Below are 24,608 nucleotides of genomic sequence, written 5' to 3'. Positions count from 1 at the left end.
GCTTCTGCATGACAGTTGCATTCCAGTCCCTGTAGTCACTGTAATGCAGGAATGTGAAGCTAGAAGAGTTTTCCATTAAATACTGACTTCCTGGAAGGGAGATCTACAAATCACTTGGAAAGTTCCTGGCACCATCACCTGGGCCTGGTCATTTACAAAGTGTCTATAAATCTTCCACAGGACAGGATGAGAGTGGGGGTGTTTTTTCTTCCCCCTCTGACAGGCTTGTTTCTTTCTATAAGACATTAGGAGTATTGGATAAAGTTATCCAAGAAAGGCCATAAGGAGGTCAGGCTACCCGGGTAGAAGTGATCTTGCAGTAGACGCATCATTTTAAAGTAAAGACAGGTGACGAGCCTTCTGCCTGGGGCAAATAGGACCTAATGGGCATTGAGTTGTGTATCAAAAGGAATAGAGTCTTTTCTGTTCGCCACTTTCTTCTTTACAAAAGATAAAAGGAGGGCTTCCCTGGTGGCGCAGTGGTTGAGAGTCCGCCTGCCGATGCAGGGGACACGGGTTCGTGCCCTGGTCCGGGAAGATCCCACATGCCGCACAGCGACTGCGCCCGTGAGCCATGGCCGCTGAGCTTGTGCATCCAGAGCCTGTGCTCCGCAACGGGAGAGGCCACAACAGTGAGAGGCCCGCGTACCGCAAAAAAAAAAAAAAAAAAAAAAAGAAAGATAAAAGGAGAGGAAGGAGGGAAGGATGGAAAGAGGGAGAGGAAGGGAAGGAAAAAGAGGGAAAGGGTAGAGATTGGAAGGAGAAGAGGGAAGGGAGGAAGAACCAAACAGAAAACCAAGAAGTTGCTTTTCTTTCATAGTGACCACATGGATCTCTGAGATGTTGATTTATGGGAGAAACTCTTACAATACTAAACGTTTTGAGAATCTTGTTAAACCTTATATGAAGATAGAGTTCCAATAGCATTTTTCTTCCTATCCATGTTTTGGCTATAGGTATCAACTGAACCTGTACAGGTTTTATTTCCTCTGTTAGCAGTGGACCAGTCCTGGTTACTGGTTTGTTTCTTCATAGGTTCCTTTATTTATTCATTCGGCAATTCCACCCTCTTCATCTCTTCAGCATTCATTTTCCCCTGGCTGTTGAAACCTCACTGGCATATACACATGCTGTTGTTTTTGATGGTGTGACAAGAACACTTTCTTGACCCAACTTCCTTTACATCTTCCACATGATTCCTTTGCTACCTTTTGCAGCAAAACGCCTTGAAAGAGTTGTCCGTGGTCACTGTCTTTCATTCCTCTCCTCCCATTAGCTCTGAAACTCACTCCAGTTTTTTCACCCCCAGCTGTACCACAGAAACTGTACTTGTCAAGGTCAAAAGTGACCTCCATGATTCAAGTCCAAAGGTCAGCCAAACCTTTTACCTTGCCCATCAGCCATGTTTGACGTGATTGACATTCCTTCGTAATTCACTTGGCATCCAGGACGCTAAACTTTCTTGAAGCTAAACCTCCTATCTCACCGACTGCTCCTTCTTTATCCCTTTTCCCGATTCTTCCCCTTCTCCCAATTTTTTAGCTGTTGCAGTGCCCCGAGGTTCAGCCCTTTGTCCTCTTCGCTTCTTTTAATACTCTCACTCCTGGAGATCTCATTCAGGAGATACTTTATTAGTTATTAGTTATTAGTGAAATGCTAATAACTCCCAAATTTATATCACTGACTCAGACCCCTGTTCTGAACTCTAAACCCTTATTTCCAGTTATCTACTCAATATCTTCACGTATAAACCTCTCATACTTCACATGCCTGAAAGTGAGTCTCTAATCTTCCCCCCAAATGCCTGCTTCACCCACAAACTTCTAATCTCAGTGATGGCAATCCATCCTGCCAGTTGCTGAGGGCAGAAACCTTGGATTCATCCTTGATTCCTCTCCTTCATACCCCGTAACCCATCCGTCAGTACATCCTGGAAGGTCAACTCTCAATATGAATCCACAACATGACCCCTTCTCTCCAGGTTCACTGCCAGTGCCTTGGGCTGAGCCACCAACATCTCACCTGGATTATCTCATTACACTCCCTGACTCCTCAGCCCTCTGCAGTCTATTCTCAGCGCTACAGTCAGATTGCTGATGTACTGTATCGCTTCTCTATTCTGTACCCAACAACAACCTTCTATCTCATTTTTTCTCATTTTTTTTATTGTGTTAAAATGTACATAACACAAAATTTACCATTTTAACTACAGTTAACTACTCGGACAGCGAGGGGATTAGGGAAGTTGACCCTCTGTGCAGTCGAAAATCCAGGTATAATTTATAGTCATCCCTCTGTATCCGTGATCCCTCCATATCTGTGGATTCAACCAACCGTGGACCGTGTAGTACTGTAGTATTTGCTCCTGAAAAAAAATCCATGTGTAAGTGGACCTGCACAGTTCAAATCCATGTGGTTCAAGGGTCAACCGTATTTTTCAGTGTACAGTTCAGTGGTATTAAGTACATTCACAGTGTTGTGCCCATCTCACTTTCAGCAAAAGCCAAATGCTTGCTATGGTCTGCAAGACTTTACATTATCTGAACCTCTCAAGTCTGTTACTTCGTTTTTCCCTATTGGCACTGCTCCAGCCACACTGGACCCCTGACACATGCATGTTGCTCTCTTGGGGTTGTCTCACCATCTCTTGCCTCTGTCTAGAGCACTCTTCCTAAGATGCCTACATGGTGAGCTCCTTCCCCTCCTTCAAGTCTACTCATTGAGGCCTGTTAAAGCCACCCTATTTAAAATCTTAGCCTCCCTCTCACCTCCAGCACTTTTGATTCCCCTTAGCTGTATTTGTTTCCCATAGTACATAACACATGATGTAATTTATTATGTTCACTGATTAGTATCTTTTCTCCACAAGTGGAACATAAGTTTCATAAGGAGAGATATTTTATCTCTTTTATTCATTGATGTATATCCAATACCTGGAATAGCATTTGACACATAGTAGGTGTGCTCAGTGAATATTTGCCAAGTGAATAAATAGAATGATGAATGATTTGATCACTGTTTAGTCTTTCCAGACTTTTCTACTTTTTATATTATTCATTGGTATCTAAACTGCTACATGAACATGAAATCAAATATAATGGATTTTCTAAATATCCAATTTTCAGCGGATTAAAAAAAGCAGTAAGGATGTACTATAATGCTTTTGCCTGATGAATATTTATTCAAGGTTGGGTCATGCTCTTAATAAAAATCAACACGTTTATTCATTCTGTCTTTTATTGTTTACCTATTATGTGTAAAATACTGTATTCAGTGCTTTAAAATAGGGACATTATCCATAAGAGAGAAACATATTATTCTAATCTTCAAAACACCACAACTCCTAGCCAGAGACAGAGGGAGGAAGATGGGGAGGGAGGGTGGGGAACAGGAACAAAGAGGAAAGAGACAGAGATGAAAAGAGAAATACCAATTCATAGAATTATAAATAGTACATTTCATTCTAATACTTTCCACTTTCTTTGGTAAGACCATTGAAAAACCATCAAAGCATAATACCTTATGAACTGTCAACAGCATCTTTATTTTGTTTGACATAGAAACCTCATGTTTTAGGAGGAAAAATCTGAATACATTCTTTATTCTTTTCTTTAGGCTCACCTAGAATTTAACAAAGGGACATATTGCATTTAGTGTTCATTTTGTCCTTTGGAGAAATACAAGAGATTTTTTTTTTTTTTTCAGTGCAGGGCTGTGGATGAGATGTAAGTTATCTTAAGTTCCAGTAGTGACTTTCTGTTGCGCTCTGGGTCAAAACTAGGATTCTTATTCTGTGGCTCAAAGACTTCCTTATAGGGTCTTTGAACAACCTCTTCTCCAACATTATTTTGCTGTATCCCAGTCTACCACTGTCCCCCAGTCCTCTAGATTGAAAGCTCCTTGAAGGCAAAGACCAGATATGTTTTATTAGCATATCCCTGGCACCCAGCCCAGTGATATACACAGAATAGGTGTTCATTAAATAGATTCCTTGCATCTCAGATCTAATTACTCAAAATCCTCTTTGGGTTGTCTCGTTGCTACCTTCATGCCCTCTCTCAACTAGCACCCTACCCCAGTACTCTCTCTTCACCAACCCACCTGCTCTCTTCTCTTCCTGCGATTCACAGGAAACTGCCAGTGCTACAAAGCCTTTTAAGGATAAAATCTGTTCTTTACTGATCAATCTCTCTGGTTCTAAAGTCATAAAATACTCACTGTTCCAAATAAGAGCTTGCCTCATACCCCTTAAAAAATGTTTCTTACATTCATTCAGCATAAGTATTTTGTTCATTGATACTTTGCTTAGGGTTATTCATTCTCTATGTGTTGGTCCACTTTGGCATTGGCTCTTTTGGGCTCTCATCTGGTGATCAATTAAAGAAAAAAATTAAGAAGCATCTACGTTAAGATACTAAGCTAGGCACTGGAGGTTCAGTGGTGAACAAGTTCCTTGTGGACTTTACATTTTAGAGACTGAGAAAGGCATTTAAAATGGTTCTGTTACCATTGTGATAAGTGCTAATGGTAAGTGGTGATAACTGTGATGGAGGAGAAGTATGGGAAGCCTTGAGGCTGCATCACAAAGGGAGCCGTCTGGGTTTGGGGAGAAGTCATGGAAGGCTTCCCTTAAGAAGTGATATTAGGGCTTCCCCGGTGGCGCTGTGGTTGAGAGTCCGCCTGCCGATGCAGGGGACACGGGTTCGTGGCCCCGGTCCGGGAAGATCCCACATACTGCGGAGTGGCTGGGCCCGTGAGCCATGGCCGCTGAGCCTGCGCGTCTGGAGCCTGTGCTCCGCAACGCGAGAGGCTGCAACAATGTGAGGCCCGCGTACCGGAAAAAAAAAAAAAAAAAAAAAAAGTGATATTAGAGCTAACCCACAAACATGGGGATCTTTAACTCCCACAAGTCAGGTGCCATGTCTTTCTGAGTTCAGAGCATTTGGCACAAGATTTTTGACCAAAGACATGCCAAGAGACTCCAAGCCCTGCCCAAGAGCACCCCACAGATGTGATGTACTTTGTCCTCTTGGACCCGGGGTCCCACTGACTTTGAGTTCAGTGCTATATGGTCCCATATTGTGTAGATAATAGATCTGAATGATTGACAGAGTTTGTATCACCTGAGCAGTTAATTACTCCTCTGCTTTCTGAAAGAGTGGGTGACAGATGGGAGACACCTTGACAGCAGATCCCACCGTAAACCACACAGGCTTGAAGGCAAGTCTGTGCTACTACCAATTTCCCACTGGCTTTTTCTGTACTTAGAGAACTCATAATTTTTAAAATTCCTTTGCCCTTTAGGCAAGTTTTGTTCCACTACAGGAAAATTCTCTCTTCTCAGCTTCTATGTTGCAGGAACTTGTTTTGAATGAAAGGCAGTCTCCATCAACCCCCATGTCCTGGGCTGTCTCAAACCTGGTTAGTGCTGGGGATTTGGTCAGTATGGGGAAGCTGTGTGCATTTTAATGGGAACAGCATGGAATTCATTACTCACCTACTTCTTACCATCTGGATTCTCACAGCCCAGCAAGCATGGTGGGCTTACTACACATTAGCAGGGAGAAACTTGGCTTCTAAGGAGGGCATGGCTAAGTCCCTTTGAAGTCATAATTTTATGATGGACACCATGATAAATTATAGGGGGGAGGCATCCTATCCCAGTAAGCTGCTTTCATATATATAATGTTTTAATAAATTTATTTATTTATTGGCTGTGTTGGATCTTCACTGCTGCGTGCGGACTTTCTCTAGTTGCGGCGAGTGGGGGCTACTCTTTGTTGCGGTGCGCAGGCTTCTCATTGCAGTGGTGTCTCTTGTTGTGGAACGCGGGCTCTACGTGCACGGGCTTCAGTAGCTGTGGCACACAGGCTTAGTTGCTCCACGGCGTGTGGGATCTTCCTGGACCAGGGACCGAACCTGTGTCCCCTGCATTGGCAGGCGATTCTTAACCACTACACCACCAGGGAAGTCCCTGCTCTCCTATTTGAATGGTCAAAAATTAATGTACACCATTGCCACACAGGGGAAGAGGGGAAAATAAACACCTCAGTACTGGGAGCTAACCAATTACGAAGAAAAATTGGTTATGTGATAGAGTGAAATGAAAATGTGAGTGTGAGAGTTTGTGTATGGAGGTTGCAGGACAAGAGATCATTTTTTCCAATTCAATGTGCATTAATAATCTGGCCCTGTGCAAAATGCTATGAGGAAAATAAAGATGGGAAGACATGTCTATTAGTATGCATTCAGATGTAAATAACAGGAAATCTATCTAGCAGCGGCTTAAACTACTGGGTATCTTTTGTTTAACAAGTCCAGACATAGTCTGTCCCTCAGGTAGGTTTTTGCAGTTCACTGATGTCACCAAGAACATTGTCCCTTCCATCTGTCAAACTCAGCCTCTTGGCTTGACCTTACACTTGTCACCTCATGGTCACATGATGGCTGCCACAGCTCCACATATGGCTACATATAACGACATACAAAGATAGTATTATACAAGGAGTATGTCAGTGCAGCCAGAAGGCTTCCCATCACTTGCTTCCTTCCTTTTATTCAGGGAAGAACTTTCCCAGAATCTCTGCCTCTCTGCCCCCCAGCAGAGTTTCCTGTATGGCTCATTGGACAAATTTGGGTCACATGGGCATCCCTAGCCACAGGGGAGGCTGGGAAGCAAGTATCTGGATTTTTCAGCCTCTACAGTGGGAGGCAGGCAAGGAAGAAAGGCACTGGAGGAGCAGCCAACCAAGAGCGGCCACAGCACATTACCTGCTCTTAATGAGCTTGGTCTACGTAGGAATGCTGACATTTAAACGGTGCCTATTTTCCAGCACTGTGCTTGTGGTTACATAGGAAGCAGCCGTTGTGATAAAATCTTGGGAACTGGGGCCACTGGACCCTTCTACCTGCATTCTTTCATACAAGAGGATTACCAGCACCAGGTTGAAGTTTAAACTAGTAGGCACAGAATTAATTGTATTCAAAGTAAAGGGAAAAGATTCAGTATCTAAATACTAGACACCAGTCAGGTGACAAAGGAATCAATTCTGGATCCAACAGAATGTGTATATTGTATACAGTAAGCCAGTAGAGCAAGCAAGTGGCATCTGTACAGCCTCTTTCCAAGCCAATGCCCATGACAGACATGACTATTTGATCACAACACCTTCGCACCAAGCCCAGCTATGACCTCACAGTCTTTCTCAATAGGCAGATTCTGCCAGTAGATCAAAATTGGTGAGCAAGATTAGATCCATGTGTTATCGCTTCTCAGAACTTTATATTTACTGCTTCAGTCACTAGGATCGAGCTGAAGGAATGTGAGAAGTAGTGTCAATAAATGAATGCTACTGAACCAAGGACTCAGACATCATCCCAATTAAAGGCAAAGGGGTCTTTGAATCAAAGGGCAGAAAACCTCAGGCATAAACCCAGTTTGTGATACAGGTAAACAAAGATATATTGATGAATTGAGCTTCCCAGCACTCTAAAAACAGAATTGTAAATGGTGATAATTTCGAAACAGTAAAATTAAAAATATAAAATCTTTACCTAATGAGAAAGTGATCATTGGCTATAAGTTGAGTTGAGCCATATGTATAGAGACTAGTAGTATTAAGCCTCTGTATTTGCACAGCTTCCTTTGGACGCTCTTATATACCTATCAGCTCATTTGATTCCCATAATTTTATTCCTTTTTGAAAAATATTTCACTACAGAGGGGCAATATGAAGGAACTTTGGTGGGGGGGTGATTAAACTGTTCTATCTCATTAAGATGGTAGTGGATACTTGTATTCAATACATGCATTTATCCAAACCCATAAAACTATATGCCACAAAAAGAGAATTACAAAAAGTAATTCCCACTTTTGGGGAATTAAAAAATGAATTTTTTAAAAGTCTAAAAAGTCACTGAGGAGACCTTCAAGATGGCGGAAGAGTAAAACGTGGAGATCACCTTTCTCCCCACAAATGCATCAGAAATACATCTACATGTGGAACAACTCCTACAGAACACCTACTGAACGCTGGCAGAAGACCTCAGACTTCCCAAAAGGCAAGAAACTCCCCACATACCCGGGTAGGGCAAAAGAAAAAAAGAAAAAACAGAGATGAAAGAATAGGGACAGGACCTGCACCAGTGGGAGGGAGCTGTGAAGGAGGAAAAGTTTCCATACACTAGGAAGCCCCTTCACTGGTAGAGACGGGGCGTGGCAGGGGGGGAAGCTTTGGAGCCACGGAGGAGAGCGCAGCAACAGCGGTGCAGAGGGCAAAGCGGAGAGAGTCCCGCACAGAGGATCAGTGCCGACCAGCACTCAGCAGCCCGAGAGGCTTGTCTGCTCACCTGCCGGGGCGGGCGGGGGCTGGGAGCTGAGGCTTGGGCTTCAGAGTTCAGATCCCAGGGAGAGGACTCGGGTTGGCTGCGTCAACACCGCCTGAAGGTGCTAGTGTGCCACAGCTAGTCGGGAGGGAGTCCGGGAAAAAGTCTGGGCCTGCCGAAGAGGCAAGAGACCGTTGTTTCGGAGTGCGAGAGGAGAGGGGATTAAGAGCGCTGCTTAAACGAGCTCCAGAGACAGGCGTGAGCCGCGGCCAACAGCACGGACCCCAGAGACGGGCACGAGACGCTAAGGCTGCTGCTGCCGCCACCAAGAAGCCTGTGTGTGAGCACAGGTCACTGTCCACATCTCCCCTCCCGGGAGCCTGTGCAGCCCGCCACTGCCAGGGTCCCCTGATCCAGGGACAACTTCCCTGGGAGAACGCACGGCGCGCCTCAAGCTGGTGCAATGTCACGCCGGCCTCTGCTGCTACAGGCTCGCCCCGCACTCCGTGCCCCTCCCTCCCCCCGGCCTGAGTGAGCCAGAGCCCCCTAATCAGTTGCTCCTCTAACCCCGTCCTGTCTGAGCGAAGAACAGACGCCCTCCGGCGACCTACACGCAGAGGCGGGGCCAAATCCAAACCTGAGCCCCGGGAGCTGTGCGAACAAAGAAGAGAAAGGGAAGTATCTCCCAGCAGCCTCAGGAGCACCAGATTAAATCTCCACAGTAAACGTGATGTGCCCTGCATCTGTGGAATACCTGAATAGACAATGAATCATCCCAAAATAGAGGTGGCAGACTAGGGGAACAACAATATATATATACTTTTTCCTTTTTCTCTTTTTGTGAGTGTGTGTGTGTATGCTTTTCTTTGTGTGATTTTGTCTCTATAGCTTTGCTTTTACTGTCTGTCCTAGGGTTCTGTGTGTCCAGGTTTTTGTTGTTGTTTTTTGTTTCTTTTTAGTATGGTTTTTAATGCTTGCTTTCATTGGTGGATTTTTTTTTTTTTTTTTTTGGTTTGGTTGCTCTCTTCTTTCTATTTTTTCTTTTTTTATTATTTTTTAATTTTAAATCATTATCTTTTATTTTTTATCTTAATAACTATTTTATTTTATTCTTTCTTTCATTCTTTTTTTCTCCTTTTTCTTCTGAGTCGTTTGGCTAACAGGGTCTTGGTGCTCCGGCTAGGTGTCAGGCCTGTGCCTCTCAGGTGGGAGAGCCGAGTTCAGGACATTGGTCCACCAGAGACCTCCTGGCTCCACATAATATCAAATGGTTAAAGCTCTCCGAGAGATCTCCATCTCAACACTAAGACCCACCTCCACTCACAACCAGCAAACTACAGTGCTGGACACTCCAGCAAGACAGGAACACGACCCCACCCATCAGCAGACAGGCTACCTAAAATCATAATAAGGTCACAGACACCCCAAAACACACAACTGGACTCGGTTCTGCCGACCAGAAAGACAAGATCCAGCTTCATCCACCAGAACACAGGCACCAGTCCCCTCCACCAGGAAGCCTAAACAACCCACTGAACCAACCTTAGTCACTGGGGACAGACACCAAAATCAATGGGAACCATGAACCTGCAGCCTGCAAAAAGGAGACCCCAAACACAGTAAGTTAAGCAAAATGAGAAGACAGAGAAACACACAGCAGATGAAGGAGCAAGGTAAAAACCCAGCAGACCAAACAGATGAAGGGGAAATAGGCAATCTACCTGAAAGAGAATTCAGAGTAATGATAGTAAAGATGATCCAAAATCGTGGAAATAGAAGAGAGAAAATACAAGGAGCATTTAACAAGGACCTAGAAGAACTAAAGAGCAAACAAACAATGATGAACAACACAATAAATGAAATTAAAAATTCTCTAGAAGGGATCAATAGCAGAATAACTGAGGCAGAAAAATGGATAAGTGACCTGGAAGATAAAATAGTGGAAGTAACTACTGCAGAGCAGAACATAGAAAAAAGAATGAAAAGAATTGAGGACAGCCTCAGAGACCTCTGGGACAACATTAAACACAAAAACATTTGGATTATAGGGGTACCAGAGGAAGAAGAGAAAAAGAAAGGGACTGAGAAAATATTTGAAGAGATTATAGTTGAAAACTTCCCTAATATGGGAAAGGAAATAGTTAATCAAGTCCAGGAAGCACAGAGTCCCATACAGGATAAATCCAAGGAAAAATGTGCCAAGACACATATTAATCAAACTAGCAAAAATTAAACACAAAGAAAAAAATATTTAAAGCAGCAAGGGAAAAACAACAAATAACATACAAGGGAATCCCCATAAGGTAAACAGCTGATCTTTCAGCAGAAACTCTGCAAGCCAGAAGGGAGTGGCAGGGTATATTTAAAGTGATGAAACAGGAATACCCACAACCAAGATTACTCTACCCAGCAAGTATCTCATTCAGATTCATCGGAGAAATTAAAACCTTTACAGACAAGCAAAAGTTAAGAGAATTCAGCACCACCAAAACAGCTTTACAACAAATGCTAAAGGAAATTCTCTAGGTGGGAAACACAAGAGAAGGAAAGGACCTACAATAAGAAACCCAAAACAATTAAGAAAATGGTAATAGGAACATACATAGCAATAATTACATTAAATGTAAGTGGATTAAATGCTCCAACCAAAAGACATAGGCTGGCTGAATGGATCCAAAAACAAGACCCATATATATGCTGTCTACAAGAGACCCACTTCAGACCTAGGGACACATACAGACTGAAAGTGAGGGGATGGAAAAAGATATTGCATGCAAATGGAAAGCAAAAGAAAGCTGGAGTAGCAATTCTCATATCAGACAAAAATAGACTTTAAAATAAAGACTATTACAAGAGACAAAGAAGGACGCTACATAATGATCAAAGGATCAATCCAAGAAGAAGATATAACAATTGTAAACCTTTATGCACCCAACATAGGAGCACCTCAATACATCAGGCAAATGCTAAAAGCCATAAAAGGGGAAATTGACAGTAACACAATCATAGTAGGGGACTTTAACACCCCACTTTCAGCAATGGACAGATCATCCAAAATGAAACTAAATAAGGAAACACAAGCTTTAAATGATACATTAAACAAGATGGACTTAATTGCTATTTACAGGACATTCCATCCAAAAACAACAGAATACACTTTCCTCTCAAGTGCTCATGGAACATTCTCCAGGATAGATCATATCTTGGGTTACATACCAAGCCTTCATATATTTAAGAAAATTGAAATCATATCAAGTATCTTTCCCAACCACAATGCTATGAGACTAGATATCAATTACAGAATATAATCTGTAAAAAATACAAACACACGGAGGCTAAACAATACACTACTTAATAACCAAGAGCTCACTGAAGAAATCAAAGAGGAAATCAGAAAATACCTGGAAACAAATGACAATGAAAACATGACGACTCAAAACCTATGGGATGCAGCAAAAGCAGTTCTAAGAGGGAAGTTTATAGCAATACAATCCTACCTCAAGAAACAAGAAACATCTTAAATAAACAACCTCACCTTACACCTAAAGCAATTAGAGAAAGAAGAACAAAAAAAGAAACCCAAAGGTAGCAGAAGGAAAGAAAGCATCAAGGTCAGATCAGAAATAAATGAAAAAGAAATGAAGGAAATGATAGCAAAGATCAATAAAAAAGCTGATTCTTTGAGAAGATAAAAAAATTGATAAACCATTAGCCAGACTCATCAAGAAAAAAGGGAGAAGACTCAAATCAGTAGAATTAGAAATGAAAAAGTAGTAGTAACAACTGACACTGCAGAAATACAAAGGATCATGAGACATTATTACAAGCAGCTATATGCCAATATAATGGACAAATAGAAGAAATGGACAAATTTTTAGAGACTGAACCAGGAAGAAATAGAAACTATAAACAGACCAATCACGAGCACTGAAATTGAGACTGTGATTAAAAACCTTCCAACAAACAAAAGCCCAGGACCAGATGGCTTCACAGGCGAATTCTATCAAACATTTAGAGAATAGCTTAACACGTATCGTTGTCAAACTCTTCCAAAAGCTAGCAGAGGGAGGAACACTCCCAAACTCATTCTACGACACCACCATCACTGGTCCCAAAACCAGACAAAGATGTCACAAAGAAAGAAAACTACAGGCCAATATCACTGATGAACATAGATGCAAAAATCCACAACAAATTACTAGCAAACAGAATCCAACAGCACATTAAAAGGATCATACACCATGATCGTGGGGTTTATCCCAGGAATGCAAGGATTCTTTAATATACTCAAATCAATCGATGTGATGCACCATTTTAACAGATTGAAGGAGAAAAACCGTATGATCATCTCAATAGATGAGGAAAAAGCTTTCAACAAAATTCAACACCCATTTATGATAAAAACCCTGCAGAACATAGGCATAGAGGGAACGTTCCTCAACGTAATAAAGGCCATATATGACAAACTCACAGCCAAGGTCATTCTCGATGGTGAAAACCTGAAACCGTTTCCACTAAGATCTGGAGCATGACAAGGTAGCTCACTCTCACTACTGTTATTCAACATAGTTTTGGAAGTTTTAGCCACAGCAATCAGAGAAGAGAAAGAAATAAAAGGAATCCAAATCAGAAAAGAAGAAGTAAAGCTGTCCCTGTTTGCAGATGACATGATGTTATACATAGAGAATCCTAAAGACTCTACCAGAAAACTACTAGAGCTAATGAATGAATTTGGTAAAGTAGCAAGATACAAAATTAATGCACAGAAATCTCTTGCATTCCTATACACTAATGATGGAAAATCTGAAAGAGAAATTAAGGAAACACTACCATTTACCATTTCAACAAAAAGAATAAAATACCTAGGAATAAACCTACCTAAGGAGACAAAAGACCTGTATGCAGAAAACTTTAAGACACTGATGAAAGAAATGAAAGATGATACAAACAGATGGAGAGATGTACCATGTTCTTGGATTGGAAGAATCAACATTGTGAAAATGACTCTAGTACCCAAAGCAATCTACACGTTCAATGCAATCCCTATCAAACTACTACTGGCATTTTTCACAGAACTAGAACAAAAAATTTTACAATTTGTATGGAAACACAAACGACCCCGAATAGCCAAAGCAATCTTGAGAAAGAAAAGTGCAGCTGGAGGAATCAGGCTCCCAGACTTCAGACTATACTGCAAAGCTACAGTAATCAAGACAGTATGGTACTGGCACAAAAACAGAAATGTAGATTAATGGAACAGGATAGAAAGCCCAGAGATAAACCCACGCACATATGGTCACCTTATTTTTGATAAAGGAGGGAAGAATATACAATGGAGAAAAGACAGCCTCTGGTGCTGGGAAAACTGGACAGCTACATATAAAATAATGAAATTAGAACACTCGCTAACACCATACACAAAAAGAAACTCAAAATGGATTAAAGACCTAAATGTAAGGCCAGACACTAAAACTCTTAGAGGAAAACATAGGCAGAACACTCTATGACATAAATCACAGCAAGATCCTTTTGACCCACCTCCTAGAGAAATGGAAATAAAAACAAAAATTAACAAATGACACCTAATGAAACTTAAAAGCTTTTGCACAGCAAGGGAAACCATAAACAAGACAAAAAGACCACCCTCAAAATGGGAGAAAATACTTGCAAATGAAGCAACTGGCAAAGGATTAATCTCCAAAATTTACAAGCAGCTAATGAAGCTCAATATCCAAAAAACAAACAGCCCAATCCAAAAATGGACAGAAGACCTAAATAGACATTTCTCCAAAGAAGATATACAGATTGCCAGCAAACACATGAAAGAATGCTCAACATCACTAATCACTAGAGAAATACAAATCAAAACTACAATGAGATGTCACCTCACAGCAGTCAGAATGGCCATCATCAAAACAACTGCAAACAATAAATGCTGGAGAGGGTGTGGAGAAAAGGAAACCCTCTTGCACTGTTGGTGGGAATGTAAATTGATACAGCCACTATGGAGAACAGTATGGAGGTTCCATATAAAACTAAAAATAGAACTACCATATGACCCAGCAATCCCACTACTGGGCATAGACCCTGAGAAAACCATAATTCAAAAAGAGTCATGTACCACAATGTTCATTGCAGCTCCATTTACAATAGCCAGGACATGGAAGCAACCTAAGTGTCCATCAACAGATGAATGGATAAAGAAGATGTGGCACATATATTCAATGGAATATTACTCAGCCATAAAGAGAAACAAAATTGTTATTTATAGTGACGTGGATAGACCTAGAATCTGTCATATAGAGTGAATTTAGTCAGAAAGAGATAAACAAATACCGTATGATAACACATATATATGAAATAAGAAAAAAAGTAAAATAAATTGGTTCTGAAGAGCCTAGGAGCAGGACTGGAATAAACATGCAGACATAGAGAATGGAGTTGAGGACATGGGGAGGGAGAAGGTTAAGGTGGGACAAAGTGAGAGAGTGGCATGGACTTATATATACTACCAAATGTAAAATAGATAGCTAGTGGGAAGCAGCCGCATAGCACAGGGAGATCAGCTCGGTGCTTTGTGACCACCTAGAGGGGTGGGATAGGGAGGGTGGGAGAGAGATGCAAGAGGGAGGAGATATGGGGATATATGTATATGTATAGCTGATTCAGTTTCTTATAAAGCAGAAACTAACATACCATCGTAAAGCAATTATACTCCAATAAAGATGTTAAAAAAAATTAAATAAAATTAAAAAAATAAAAAGTCACTGAGGTAAATGTAAAAATCTTGTATTCAGTTTGAAAGTCAATTAAAATTGCTTAAAAGTTAAAAATTGTTCAAGTATTTATAGTCAAGGTAAAAAAATTAGAAAATGCTGAGAAATTAGCAGGCTATAAAAAAATTAATTCAGTCCTCCAGGTCCTACCCCAAAACAATATCATCCTGTGCTCTCCCTGATGGACTTTTTCCTATGATTATTTGTGTGTGTATTTATAGGAGTTAATTATTATCTTTGCGGGATATTTCAGTTTATATTCTAATCATCATCTTGGTATTAATGGAAGTTTTAGTAAGTATATATTACTTTACCAGTTTTAAAAAAATATATTAAAATGTAAATACTTTAACAAAATTGAGGTCATCTGACACATACAATTTTATTACCTGATTCTTTTTTTAAATTTTGTAGTATATTAATATCTTTTCAACATGACCATTTTGGCACAATCCCAGTAGCAGTACTTGGGTATATCTTGTCTGGCCAAAACGAGACTTCCTTTTCCCCCCTATTTTGGTGGAATATATACTCCAGTGTACTATTTCAGTCATCCAAACATACCAGGGAAAACCTTATCCGAGAAAATGAATGCCAACTTTGGACTGTGAAGCAGAATGCAAGGAGTCCACAGTGTTATGTAGATGGAAGGAGTAGTTTTAATTCCCTCCAGGGAGCCTAAGAATCCCGTTTGTTTAATGATCCACAAAGTCAAGGCCAATCTAGCCGGAAACTCCTATACAGCAGTGACAAAGGCTCCACATGTCACCTCCCCCCACTGCAGGAGCCGCTGCCAATTAATCACAGCACTTTGACCTGGAAGTGGCCTCCCGAATTCTTCTCAACACAAACTTTCTGGCAGCTACCATCATTTCACCATTGTTATCTGCTAGGAAACCTACTTTCCATTCTTGCTGATATCCTTATCCTAGCTGAAGAAACAGCAGATTCTGCTAGAACTGACCTCCTCATCAGGAAGAAGGCCAAATATTGCAGAACTAGTCAGCTGATAAAGTACATATATGACTTTATAGTATTATCTCCCAGATGTTTCCAAGATGAAAGATACAACATTTAATGGGCTCTGAAGGCTAAACTGCATTACCGTCTCATTTCAATCCCTGTGATCGATGCTGAGAGGCCAATGCTAGTGACCTGGTCGGTGAGATCTTGTCCCATCAGAAGATTTGGCTTTAGGTCCTAAGTCTACACTAAGCCATTGTTTTATCAAAAATCACCCAATACTAGTACTCAGCCCAGTGCTCTGGCATTGCATAGACTCCAGCCTAGCATGGTATACTGGGGGGGGGGGGGCGGGGATTAGGGCATGAACAAGGGGGTCCTTCCTTTTCTCTAGCCTCACAATCACATGCATATAATTGCCAAGTCAATTTCTATTATTCAGTTAAATGGAAACTTTATGTATGAACTTACTAGTCTGGAACCTTTGAAGGATGCTGAGATTGATTTTTAAAATGAAAAACTTGATCTTATCAGTGCCTTTTGAACTAGAAATGGGGTTACCAGGCCACCGTCTCGTGGAAATTAAATCAGCACAAATAGATGTGGAGCAGGGCAAACGTCATACCTCCCAGGATTTCCTTAAAAAGTCATGTTAACTACATTTGACCTCTATAACTGTTTTTGGCTTCTGCTTTTTGTTTTTAGTCAAAAACATGCACTTCATTCACCTCTTTATAGAACAGAGAGAAAATGCTCAAGTTTATAGCTTTTTGCATGATAGCATGATTCAGCTGGGCGTTTAAGAAAATGAGTTGTCATACACACTTATCATTTAAAGGCAAATGTCCTCTAATTGAACTTGATGAACTGAACCTTAATTGAACTTGATGAATTGATTTCTGCTGACCATGATTTCAGGTGACGTTATCGTGTCTAAGTTTGCTAGTTTATTATTATCGCCATAACCTCTTTCTATACCCAACAAAAGTCATGTTGTTTTGAGCATTGTATGTTTTCTAATTTAAACTGCTCTACCAAGAGCATGTTGCAAGCACAGGAGTATTGTATCAGAAGTTTCTGTATCTTGAAACTGGAATGTGGGGTGATTCATGAATTTTGCATCAGTTATTAAACAGTCATAGATGAAGCTATGCAGATATGGATAGGGCAGTAAAATACTCTGGTTACACCTACTGGCTTAGCCATGATAAATGAGTCAGGAAACATAAAAGTTCAAAACAGGTATTAACTTGAGCTGCAATGCGTATGTTCTGAAGGGAAGCACACAGTAGCCATATATAAGCAACCCAATATACAGACCACCTGCCTGGCAGGGTTAAAATAAAGGCAAGGACTTGGCAACAGACTAAGGAATTTCAGAATCCTGCCATACCAGTCAACCTTTCTCTGACAAGGTTCTCGAGGGAGACATAGCACAAACAGTGATAACGCTTGGAAAACGAAGGAGGTATTTTTATAGCTGGGACCATGCCTGTTATCCCATAGTGCAAAGTTCTAATAATACCGCCTTGGATCATGTGGCTTGGACTTGAGCTTGAATCCTACCTTGATTTGACCTGTGTGCATCTTAAAGAGAGAGTGAAGACATTTTCAGAGTCCAGGCAAAAAGATAGTATGAATGTCATCCCTGGGAGACTGAATTTTGTTTCCCTTGGAATGGCATTTTCTTGGAAACTGAGCCAGAGGCTGACCTTGGAAAGAGCTACTTACCTCTTCCTTCCAGTACTCAATGTCACCAAAAGGGAAGAGCCATCTCTTTGTTGTCAGTGCACTAGCCCTGGAACCCACCTAGAGCTCCAGCATCTGTGTTCACACAGCTGCTGAGAGGAAGGGCTTCAGCTGCCCTTCAGTAGAATCTTAGCCCTAAAGACATGAGTATGGCACTGTTAACCCCCAGGCCTGGTCTCCTCACCACCCTCTCATCGCTCCTTACTTCTCTTTCTCGACTCATGTTTTAGTACCTGACAGAAGCCTGGAAGTGACAAGAAATAGCCATGTCTGCTTTAGGTTCTCCCCCCAAAGCCAGGAAGCTTCGTGAATAACCCCATGGCTAGCCACTCATTGAAAAGGCAGAAGCAGGGACTAATGTTAGAAGTGTATCCTAGCACTCGAGTGCTTTTCAACCAGGGCGTTCTGAGGCGTCTGCAAACATTAAACAGCCTTCTTGTCTCCTCTGTACACGAGAGTGCTTTGCTAAGACATGCAAACTCTAAAAAAGGAAAGTGGCCGATAATCACTCCGGGTGGCTGGCTTCCCAGCTTTGCTGGGCTTGCCTGCTCCTTCCTATTTGAGCCCTTGTTCTAGAAATGGGCCTTCTAAACTTCCTTCAGGAACTGAGTAGCCACGCAGCTTCTTTTGTGTTTCCTTCGGGTAGTGTTCGTTTGTGGGGTCTTCTTGAGCGAAGGGGTGGGATGTCCAGTTGAGATTGTCAATTAAGGAATGGGGTGGCATTTTCTGAAGGCAGACGCTAGAGACCAGAGGTCAGAAGCTGGTGACATACAAACCATTTTCAGCTGATAGACAAGATTATATTTTTCTTAATGTCACGGCACTGAACAAAATAATTGGTTGCCAATAGGTAAAACTGAAGCGATTTTGCATAAAACTCTGGATTTCCAGCTTCTTTTTTTTAAAAAAAAATCAGAATATCTGGCAACACAGGTAATATTTCATAGTCACAGTTGGCGTAAACTGAGTTGCCACTTGTCTTTTAAGAGGAAACGCAAGCTTGCTACTTCACTCCACGTCCCCTCGTGCGTGGCCCTGTAGGATTTGAATCTGCTTCCACTGGGGTCAGTTATCTAAGACGCCAAAACAGAAATCATGAATTATTCTTTTAAATGTGCCTGGCTTGCAGGTGCCTATGGTTTATGCCTTATTCTTTTTCCTTCTGCGCAAAGAATGACCATTTGAAGCTCTTTCATGGATGGAAAAGGACAGTTAGAAGCAAAGTAGAGAATTTTACACTACTTACCTGAATCAATCAGGCATACAAAGAAAATCCTGAAATGATGATATTAAAGTAAGATTTGAGATTTGAATTATTCAGGGGTAATTGCCTTAGTTTTCCACCTCACTGTTTCCCCTTTGCTTTCCTTACATGGACATAATCTTCAGAATGTACTTCTGTCAAAGGCCACAGTCATAATTCCCCTGCTTCCTTCTTTTTTTTTTTTTTTTTTTTTTAAACTCATTTGCACTCTCTGTAGCAATTGTCGGAGCCCTGCAGGGGAATAATTGCAGAGGAATTAACCTCTGACATTTTTCTAAAAATAGCCCTAATAAATCCAATCATAGGTAATTTACCTGTCCGTGGTCCTGGGGGGGGGGGTAACTTACCAGCATTGAAGAAAGACTTGGTAGGCTGGCATTCCTTCAGCAATTATCTGTGAGCGGACTTCCTGATGCCTGTGTATTTTCTCTGTTTAGAAATAGTACAAGAGGGAGGGGATATAGATAGACATATAGCTGATTCATGCCATTATACAGCAGAAATTAACACAACATTGTAAAGCAATTATCCTCCAATAAAAAAAATACACTTAAAAAATAAGAAATACAGAGTACAAATTTCTCTCTTCCCTCTGGCCTCGTGACCCTGTTTTCTCAGCACCTTTCTCCTGGGGTTGCAGTAAGGCCCTGCTCTTCCAGAAGGGTGTGTTCGGCTCACCAGAAAAGGGGGAGAATTTGTGGGGTCCCTCCTTGAATTTCCAGCTCCTGGAGATTTCCCGACGATTCCTCTGTGATCCGCCCCTTTGTTTTCGGTGTCTGAGCTTCAAGCATCTCACCCCTTCTTCCTCAGTCTTCAGCCCTCGTTTGGATTCCACAACTGAAACTCATTTGGGGAAGTTTCTGGGTGTAGAAGAAAGGGGAATGCAGAAGGACACGGGTGGGAAAAGAGCCTGTGGTTGGTAGAAATTATCAAAGAAAATTGCCATTTCCCTGAGCCGTAAAGAAATTCATTTTCTCTTGCCCAAAACAAAAGGGTCTGAATGTGCTTTTTCCTTTTGTTCTCTCCAGTTGTTCCTAGAGACCACAGTGCAGGGTGGGCATCTGGGAAATTTACTTTCCCAAGTGCCACTTGTAGTGGCACTTAAAATACAGAACACAGAATCCTTGTAAATTCCACTGCAGAGACAAAGCCCTAAGCCCTTAAATGCACAGAAAAGTATGTCTATTATCTATCGTTTCAAAGTAAGTGTGCAGTTACTTAAATTGCCTTTGTCTTCTTTTTTTCAGCTGACATTATCTCTACGGTAGAATTCAACCACACGGGAGAATTACTAGCGACAGGGGACAAGGGGGGTCGGGTTGTAATATTTCAACGAGAGCAGGAGGTAAGTGGCAGTGAATGCAAAATAGCCATTTTCTTCTTTTAAAGAAGGCCTCCCACCGTTCCTTAATCCTCATGTGTTGCCCTTAACCTTGCTGCTTGGCTTGCAAACTAAAACTGCCAAAAAGTCATTAACATCAGTAGTTACACACTCAGGCTCACAAAAGCACCGGAAAATAGAGCCTTTTCTGGGCAAGGTCTCATCTTTCCAAACCTGGGTATTGCACATTCAAAACGACCTCACTTCTCATCTGACCTGCAAAATTCCACGGGTGCTTGTTGAGTGTAACGCCTCCTTTTTCAGTGGGGTTTATCCTCCTCCCGCTGTTGAAATTCAGGGACTCCTAACAGAATACCTAGGATAAAAAATATAACCCTTCCCCAACAGATATGAAAAGGATAACTTGGGTCAGAAGAGAATACATACAATTTACAGGCACACTTCAGAGAGATCGTGGGCTCAGTTCCAGGCCACCGCAATAAAGGGAATATCACAATAAAGCAAGTCACACCAATTTTTTGATTTCCCAGTGCATATAAAAGTTATATTTACACTATACTGTGGTCTGTTAAGTATGCAGTAGCATTATGTCTAAAAAAACAACATACATACCTTAATTAAAAATACTTTATTGCTAACCATAAAAAAAAAAAAAGAAGAAAATGGTAGCTCCCCCTACCAAAGGGAGTGAAATCCCAGAAAATGCCATCTGAGCAATGCATGTAGCCCACACTTTACTATAGGTGACACGAAGTTCCCTGCAGCTGAATGCTCTATGCATTCTGAGCAGCAGTTCTAACTCCCAGTGAATCTCGAAAAGCCCATTTCTTCCTGAGACTTGGGTTCCACTAGGAATTGTTTCTCTTTTTCATATAAATTGAGTTTTTTGGTGTCTGCTTCTGTTCTGTCAGAATGAAATTATGGCCCAATTTGATTTCCTTGGCCTCCGCCGGCGTGGTCCTGAAGCTTCCAGCAGGCCAGTCTGTGTTCAAATAACTCGCCCATCTGCTACTGCCTGCCTCGGAGATTCACCCGGCACAGCGTAGCAGGAGGGCCCAGTGCAGGAGGGAGGTTTCACAAGAGACTTCCCTAGCAATTTAAAGCCTGCTTTGTGCCTCAAAGTCATTTGTGTTCCACCTCCCCTCAAAAAAGGAAAGCCTCATTTAGAGGTGATATATTTGGTAATTGCACATTATTTGCAATTAATTTCTATAAGGGCATCGTAATCCCTCGGGGTTCTGTATGAATTCAAGTGTTCAGCGTTAAATCAGGCACCCAGCCTATTCCATTGGCCCTGGAAACACGAAAATGTTGTTGGCAAGTAGGAACTAATAGCTCTTCGTGACCTGGAATTTTTCCTGCTTTTCCGGAGCTGCCTAGTGCTAATTGGTCTGGCACATCCTACACACACTTGACAGTCTGATTTGGATGGTAGCAAATCAACACTCGTAAAAATTTATTTTTCAGGTGGACTAGCTCTCTCTGCAGTAAACAGGGTAGGAGCGAGGATGTCAGCCTTTAAAGTCCTTTTAAAATTGATTTTCAAACCTTCTTCTTCAATTTTTAAAAAAAATCCAATTAGGTTCATAGTGATGATAAAGAGAAACCAGAGGAACTGTTTAGCATAAATTACCCAAGGCAGAGTGTTGCCAGTAATATTCCGCTCCATGTTTCCCATTAGGTATTTATAGCTTTCACCTATTTTAATTTACTGAAATATTTGGGGAACCTGATTCATTAGTAGAAAGAAGGGGGACACATTTTCCAAAGGAGGGTGGTATTGTTCAATAAGGAATAAATGTTGAGGATAATAGCCTGCAGTTAAGTGTTGGGCTTTGCGGTGAGACTTGGGGTTGAATGAACACTGAGCTTGAGAAACACAGCCATGTGACAACATCTAGGTCAGGCCTCCTTTTGATTCCCGTGTGTGGCTCCTGTGCGTGAATCCTCAAGACGTGCTGTCCTGGAAAATTTGTTCAAGGAACCTCAGTGCCCTCACAGGCACATTTAACATCTGGGTATCAGTACCATCACCCATCAGTAAATTGAGACTTGGGTTTGAATGTTCAGTATCTACCCAGAGATAAATTTTTTTTTAATTGAGCCTTTTATTAAGAGTCAAGCATTTGTGACAAATGCCTAGCAAGACCTGGATTTGAATTTTTGAACACAGTTTTCCGAAGCCTGAATCTTGAGGCCCTTGCTCACTAGGTCCTAAAATGCAAACCTCTCCTCCTCCTTTTCCCTTCTTCCCTTTCTCTCTTTCACACCATCTTTTCCTCCTATCCCCCTTTCTTCTTTGTCTCCTCCCTTTCTGCACACCCTTCCTTTATGTTTTGTTCTCTCACCATTTATTTAGTTCCTGCTGTGTGCACTTTGCATAATCAGCGCTGGGGGACAGCCAGTGTAAAGTCTCATGGTTCTCCTAATGATTCACATGTCATCTCTGCACTCACGTCTGTTTTGTTATTCATGTTGGAAAAAGGAGAGGGAGAGATCCACTGCTTATAAGCTGTGTGACCTTTGAGAAGTCATTTTAATTTCTGTGAGCCTCTTTTGTTCATTTCCCTGCTCTGTGCACCTCTCAGAGATTCTGTGAAGATCTGATGAGATTTTAAAAGGCCGGTGAAAGGTGCAGATGCTATAGCTTTGTGTTTTTGTTAAAAGATTGATACAAGTCTGTATGGACATCAGCATGGGATGACTCACTCCTAAGGGTGTCCAAGACATGCAGCAGTTTATGTATATACTTTATAAGTAAAAAGTTGTAAATATTGAAGGGGCCAGTATTTACCACAGCCTGAGGGCCCTGAACTAAAGAGGAACCCATGGCCATCGTAGTCCTGCCCTCAGCCCACTTGGACACGGCCTGCCCGTCTCACCCCTCATGACTCTACTCAGAAAAAGGAAGGAACTGGTGAATTTGCAGTTGGCTTATGTGATTTAATCTTTCATGTGACTTTTTTTTCCCTTCCTACAGAGTAAAAATCAGGTTCATCGTAGGGGTGAATACAATGTTTACAGCACATTCCAGAGCCATGAACCCGAGTTCGATTACCTGAAGAGTTTAGAAATAGAAGAAAAAATCAATAAAATAAGATGGCTCCCTCAGCAGAATGCAGCCTACTTCCTTCTGTCTACTAATGGTATGTGGAGGTGACTTGTCTTGTTTGGTAGTTTCAGAGATACAGTCAGCAAACCATGTATTTCAATCACTTTTAGCCTCCATTTTCCTTTTTACCTTGCGGGCTGTTGAAAAACTTAGAAACCATATCTGCAAGATGCCTAGCAGAATGGCTGGCAGAGAATAGGCCCTCAGTAAATAGTACTTATTCTTTTTTAAAAATAACAAATTTATGGTCGAATTATGTGAGACTTGTTATCTGTAGTTTTTGACTAATGCAGATTATTTCCAGGTGTTTTGGGAATGTGACTTCCTGTCTAAAGATTTACTGAATGTTATTCTGGGAACACGTTTCGGGAAACTAAACATGCCGTCCCTGTGTGTTTGGCGTACTCAGTAGAAGTTATTAATCCCTGAATATATTTGGGGGTTTGGAAAGCAGATGTCCTTGTCTGACACAATCAAGCTCTCTAGTAGAAACATAGGTCAGGAAGAGAGGGGACCCCATCAAAACACTGATCAAGTAATGGTTTCTTCTCTTTCTCCCTTCTCCCTTCATACTCTTCTTATATCATTTGTTGGTTTAGGGAGAGTTGATATAAATAGGTCAGAGAGAGAGAATGTTCGGGGTTGAACACGGAAGCCGATTCCGTATTAATCTGGAAACCTTTACACAGTGGAATTACCAACCCTAAAACTTCTTAATACCCTTGCTGTGAAAGAGGCCATCTACACTCAAAACAATTCAGAATCAAATCATATACAAAAGGGTGCTAATTGAATAGCATAACAATTAGAGGATTAGTATATACAAATTAAACACCATCTCCCAAGCAAATAAGCTGGAGAGTGATTCATCGTCCTGTGTGTGTGTGTCTCTGAGGAGTACACATTTAAATATAAATCAAGAAACGAGGGGTTTGCTTTCTGCCTATCTCCAACATTTATTAAGAAAGGGTAATGCTCATATGTAAGTTAAAAAAAATGCAGACTGTGTATATACTACGATCAAACATATATTAACATTTTTAAAGACTGAAAGGAAACACACTGAAAGGTTTATCG

The 24,608-nt window shown here is 41.4% G+C and overlaps 1 protein-coding gene and 1 long non-coding RNA gene across 4 annotated transcripts in view; one reads left to right on the top strand and one right to left on the bottom strand.

The window, feature by feature from the left end:
* The window catches only part of PPP2R2B (protein phosphatase 2 regulatory subunit Bbeta), a 334,618-nt gene that overhangs the window by 204,908 nt on the left and 105,102 nt on the right, over positions 1–24,608 (top strand). For all 3 annotated transcript variants that reach the window (XM_073802668.1, XM_073802667.1, XM_033853368.2), the window contains exons 3-4: positions 20,325–20,422; positions 23,400–23,565. In XM_073802668.1, coding sequence (XP_073658769.1) covers positions 20,325–20,422; positions 23,400–23,565 — 264 coding nt within the window. The remainder of the gene's footprint in view (positions 1–20,324; positions 20,423–23,399; positions 23,566–24,608) is intronic.
* LOC141278337 (uncharacterized) lies at positions 19,428–20,734 on the bottom strand. The gene is made up of 3 exons (XR_012330902.1): positions 20,675–20,734; positions 19,756–19,937; positions 19,428–19,506 (listed from the first exon to the last, which is right to left on the bottom strand). It is a non-coding gene; the product is annotated as an uncharacterized lncRNA (long non-coding RNA).

This window comes from Tursiops truncatus, chromosome 3, assembly GCF_011762595.2.
Source record: "Tursiops truncatus isolate mTurTru1 chromosome 3, mTurTru1.mat.Y, whole genome shotgun sequence".
In the NCBI taxonomy this organism is placed as follows: domain Eukaryota; kingdom Metazoa; phylum Chordata; class Mammalia; order Artiodactyla; family Delphinidae; genus Tursiops; species Tursiops truncatus.
Note: the sequence above shows the minus strand (reverse complement) of the source record. Positions and strands in the feature narration are given on the sequence as shown.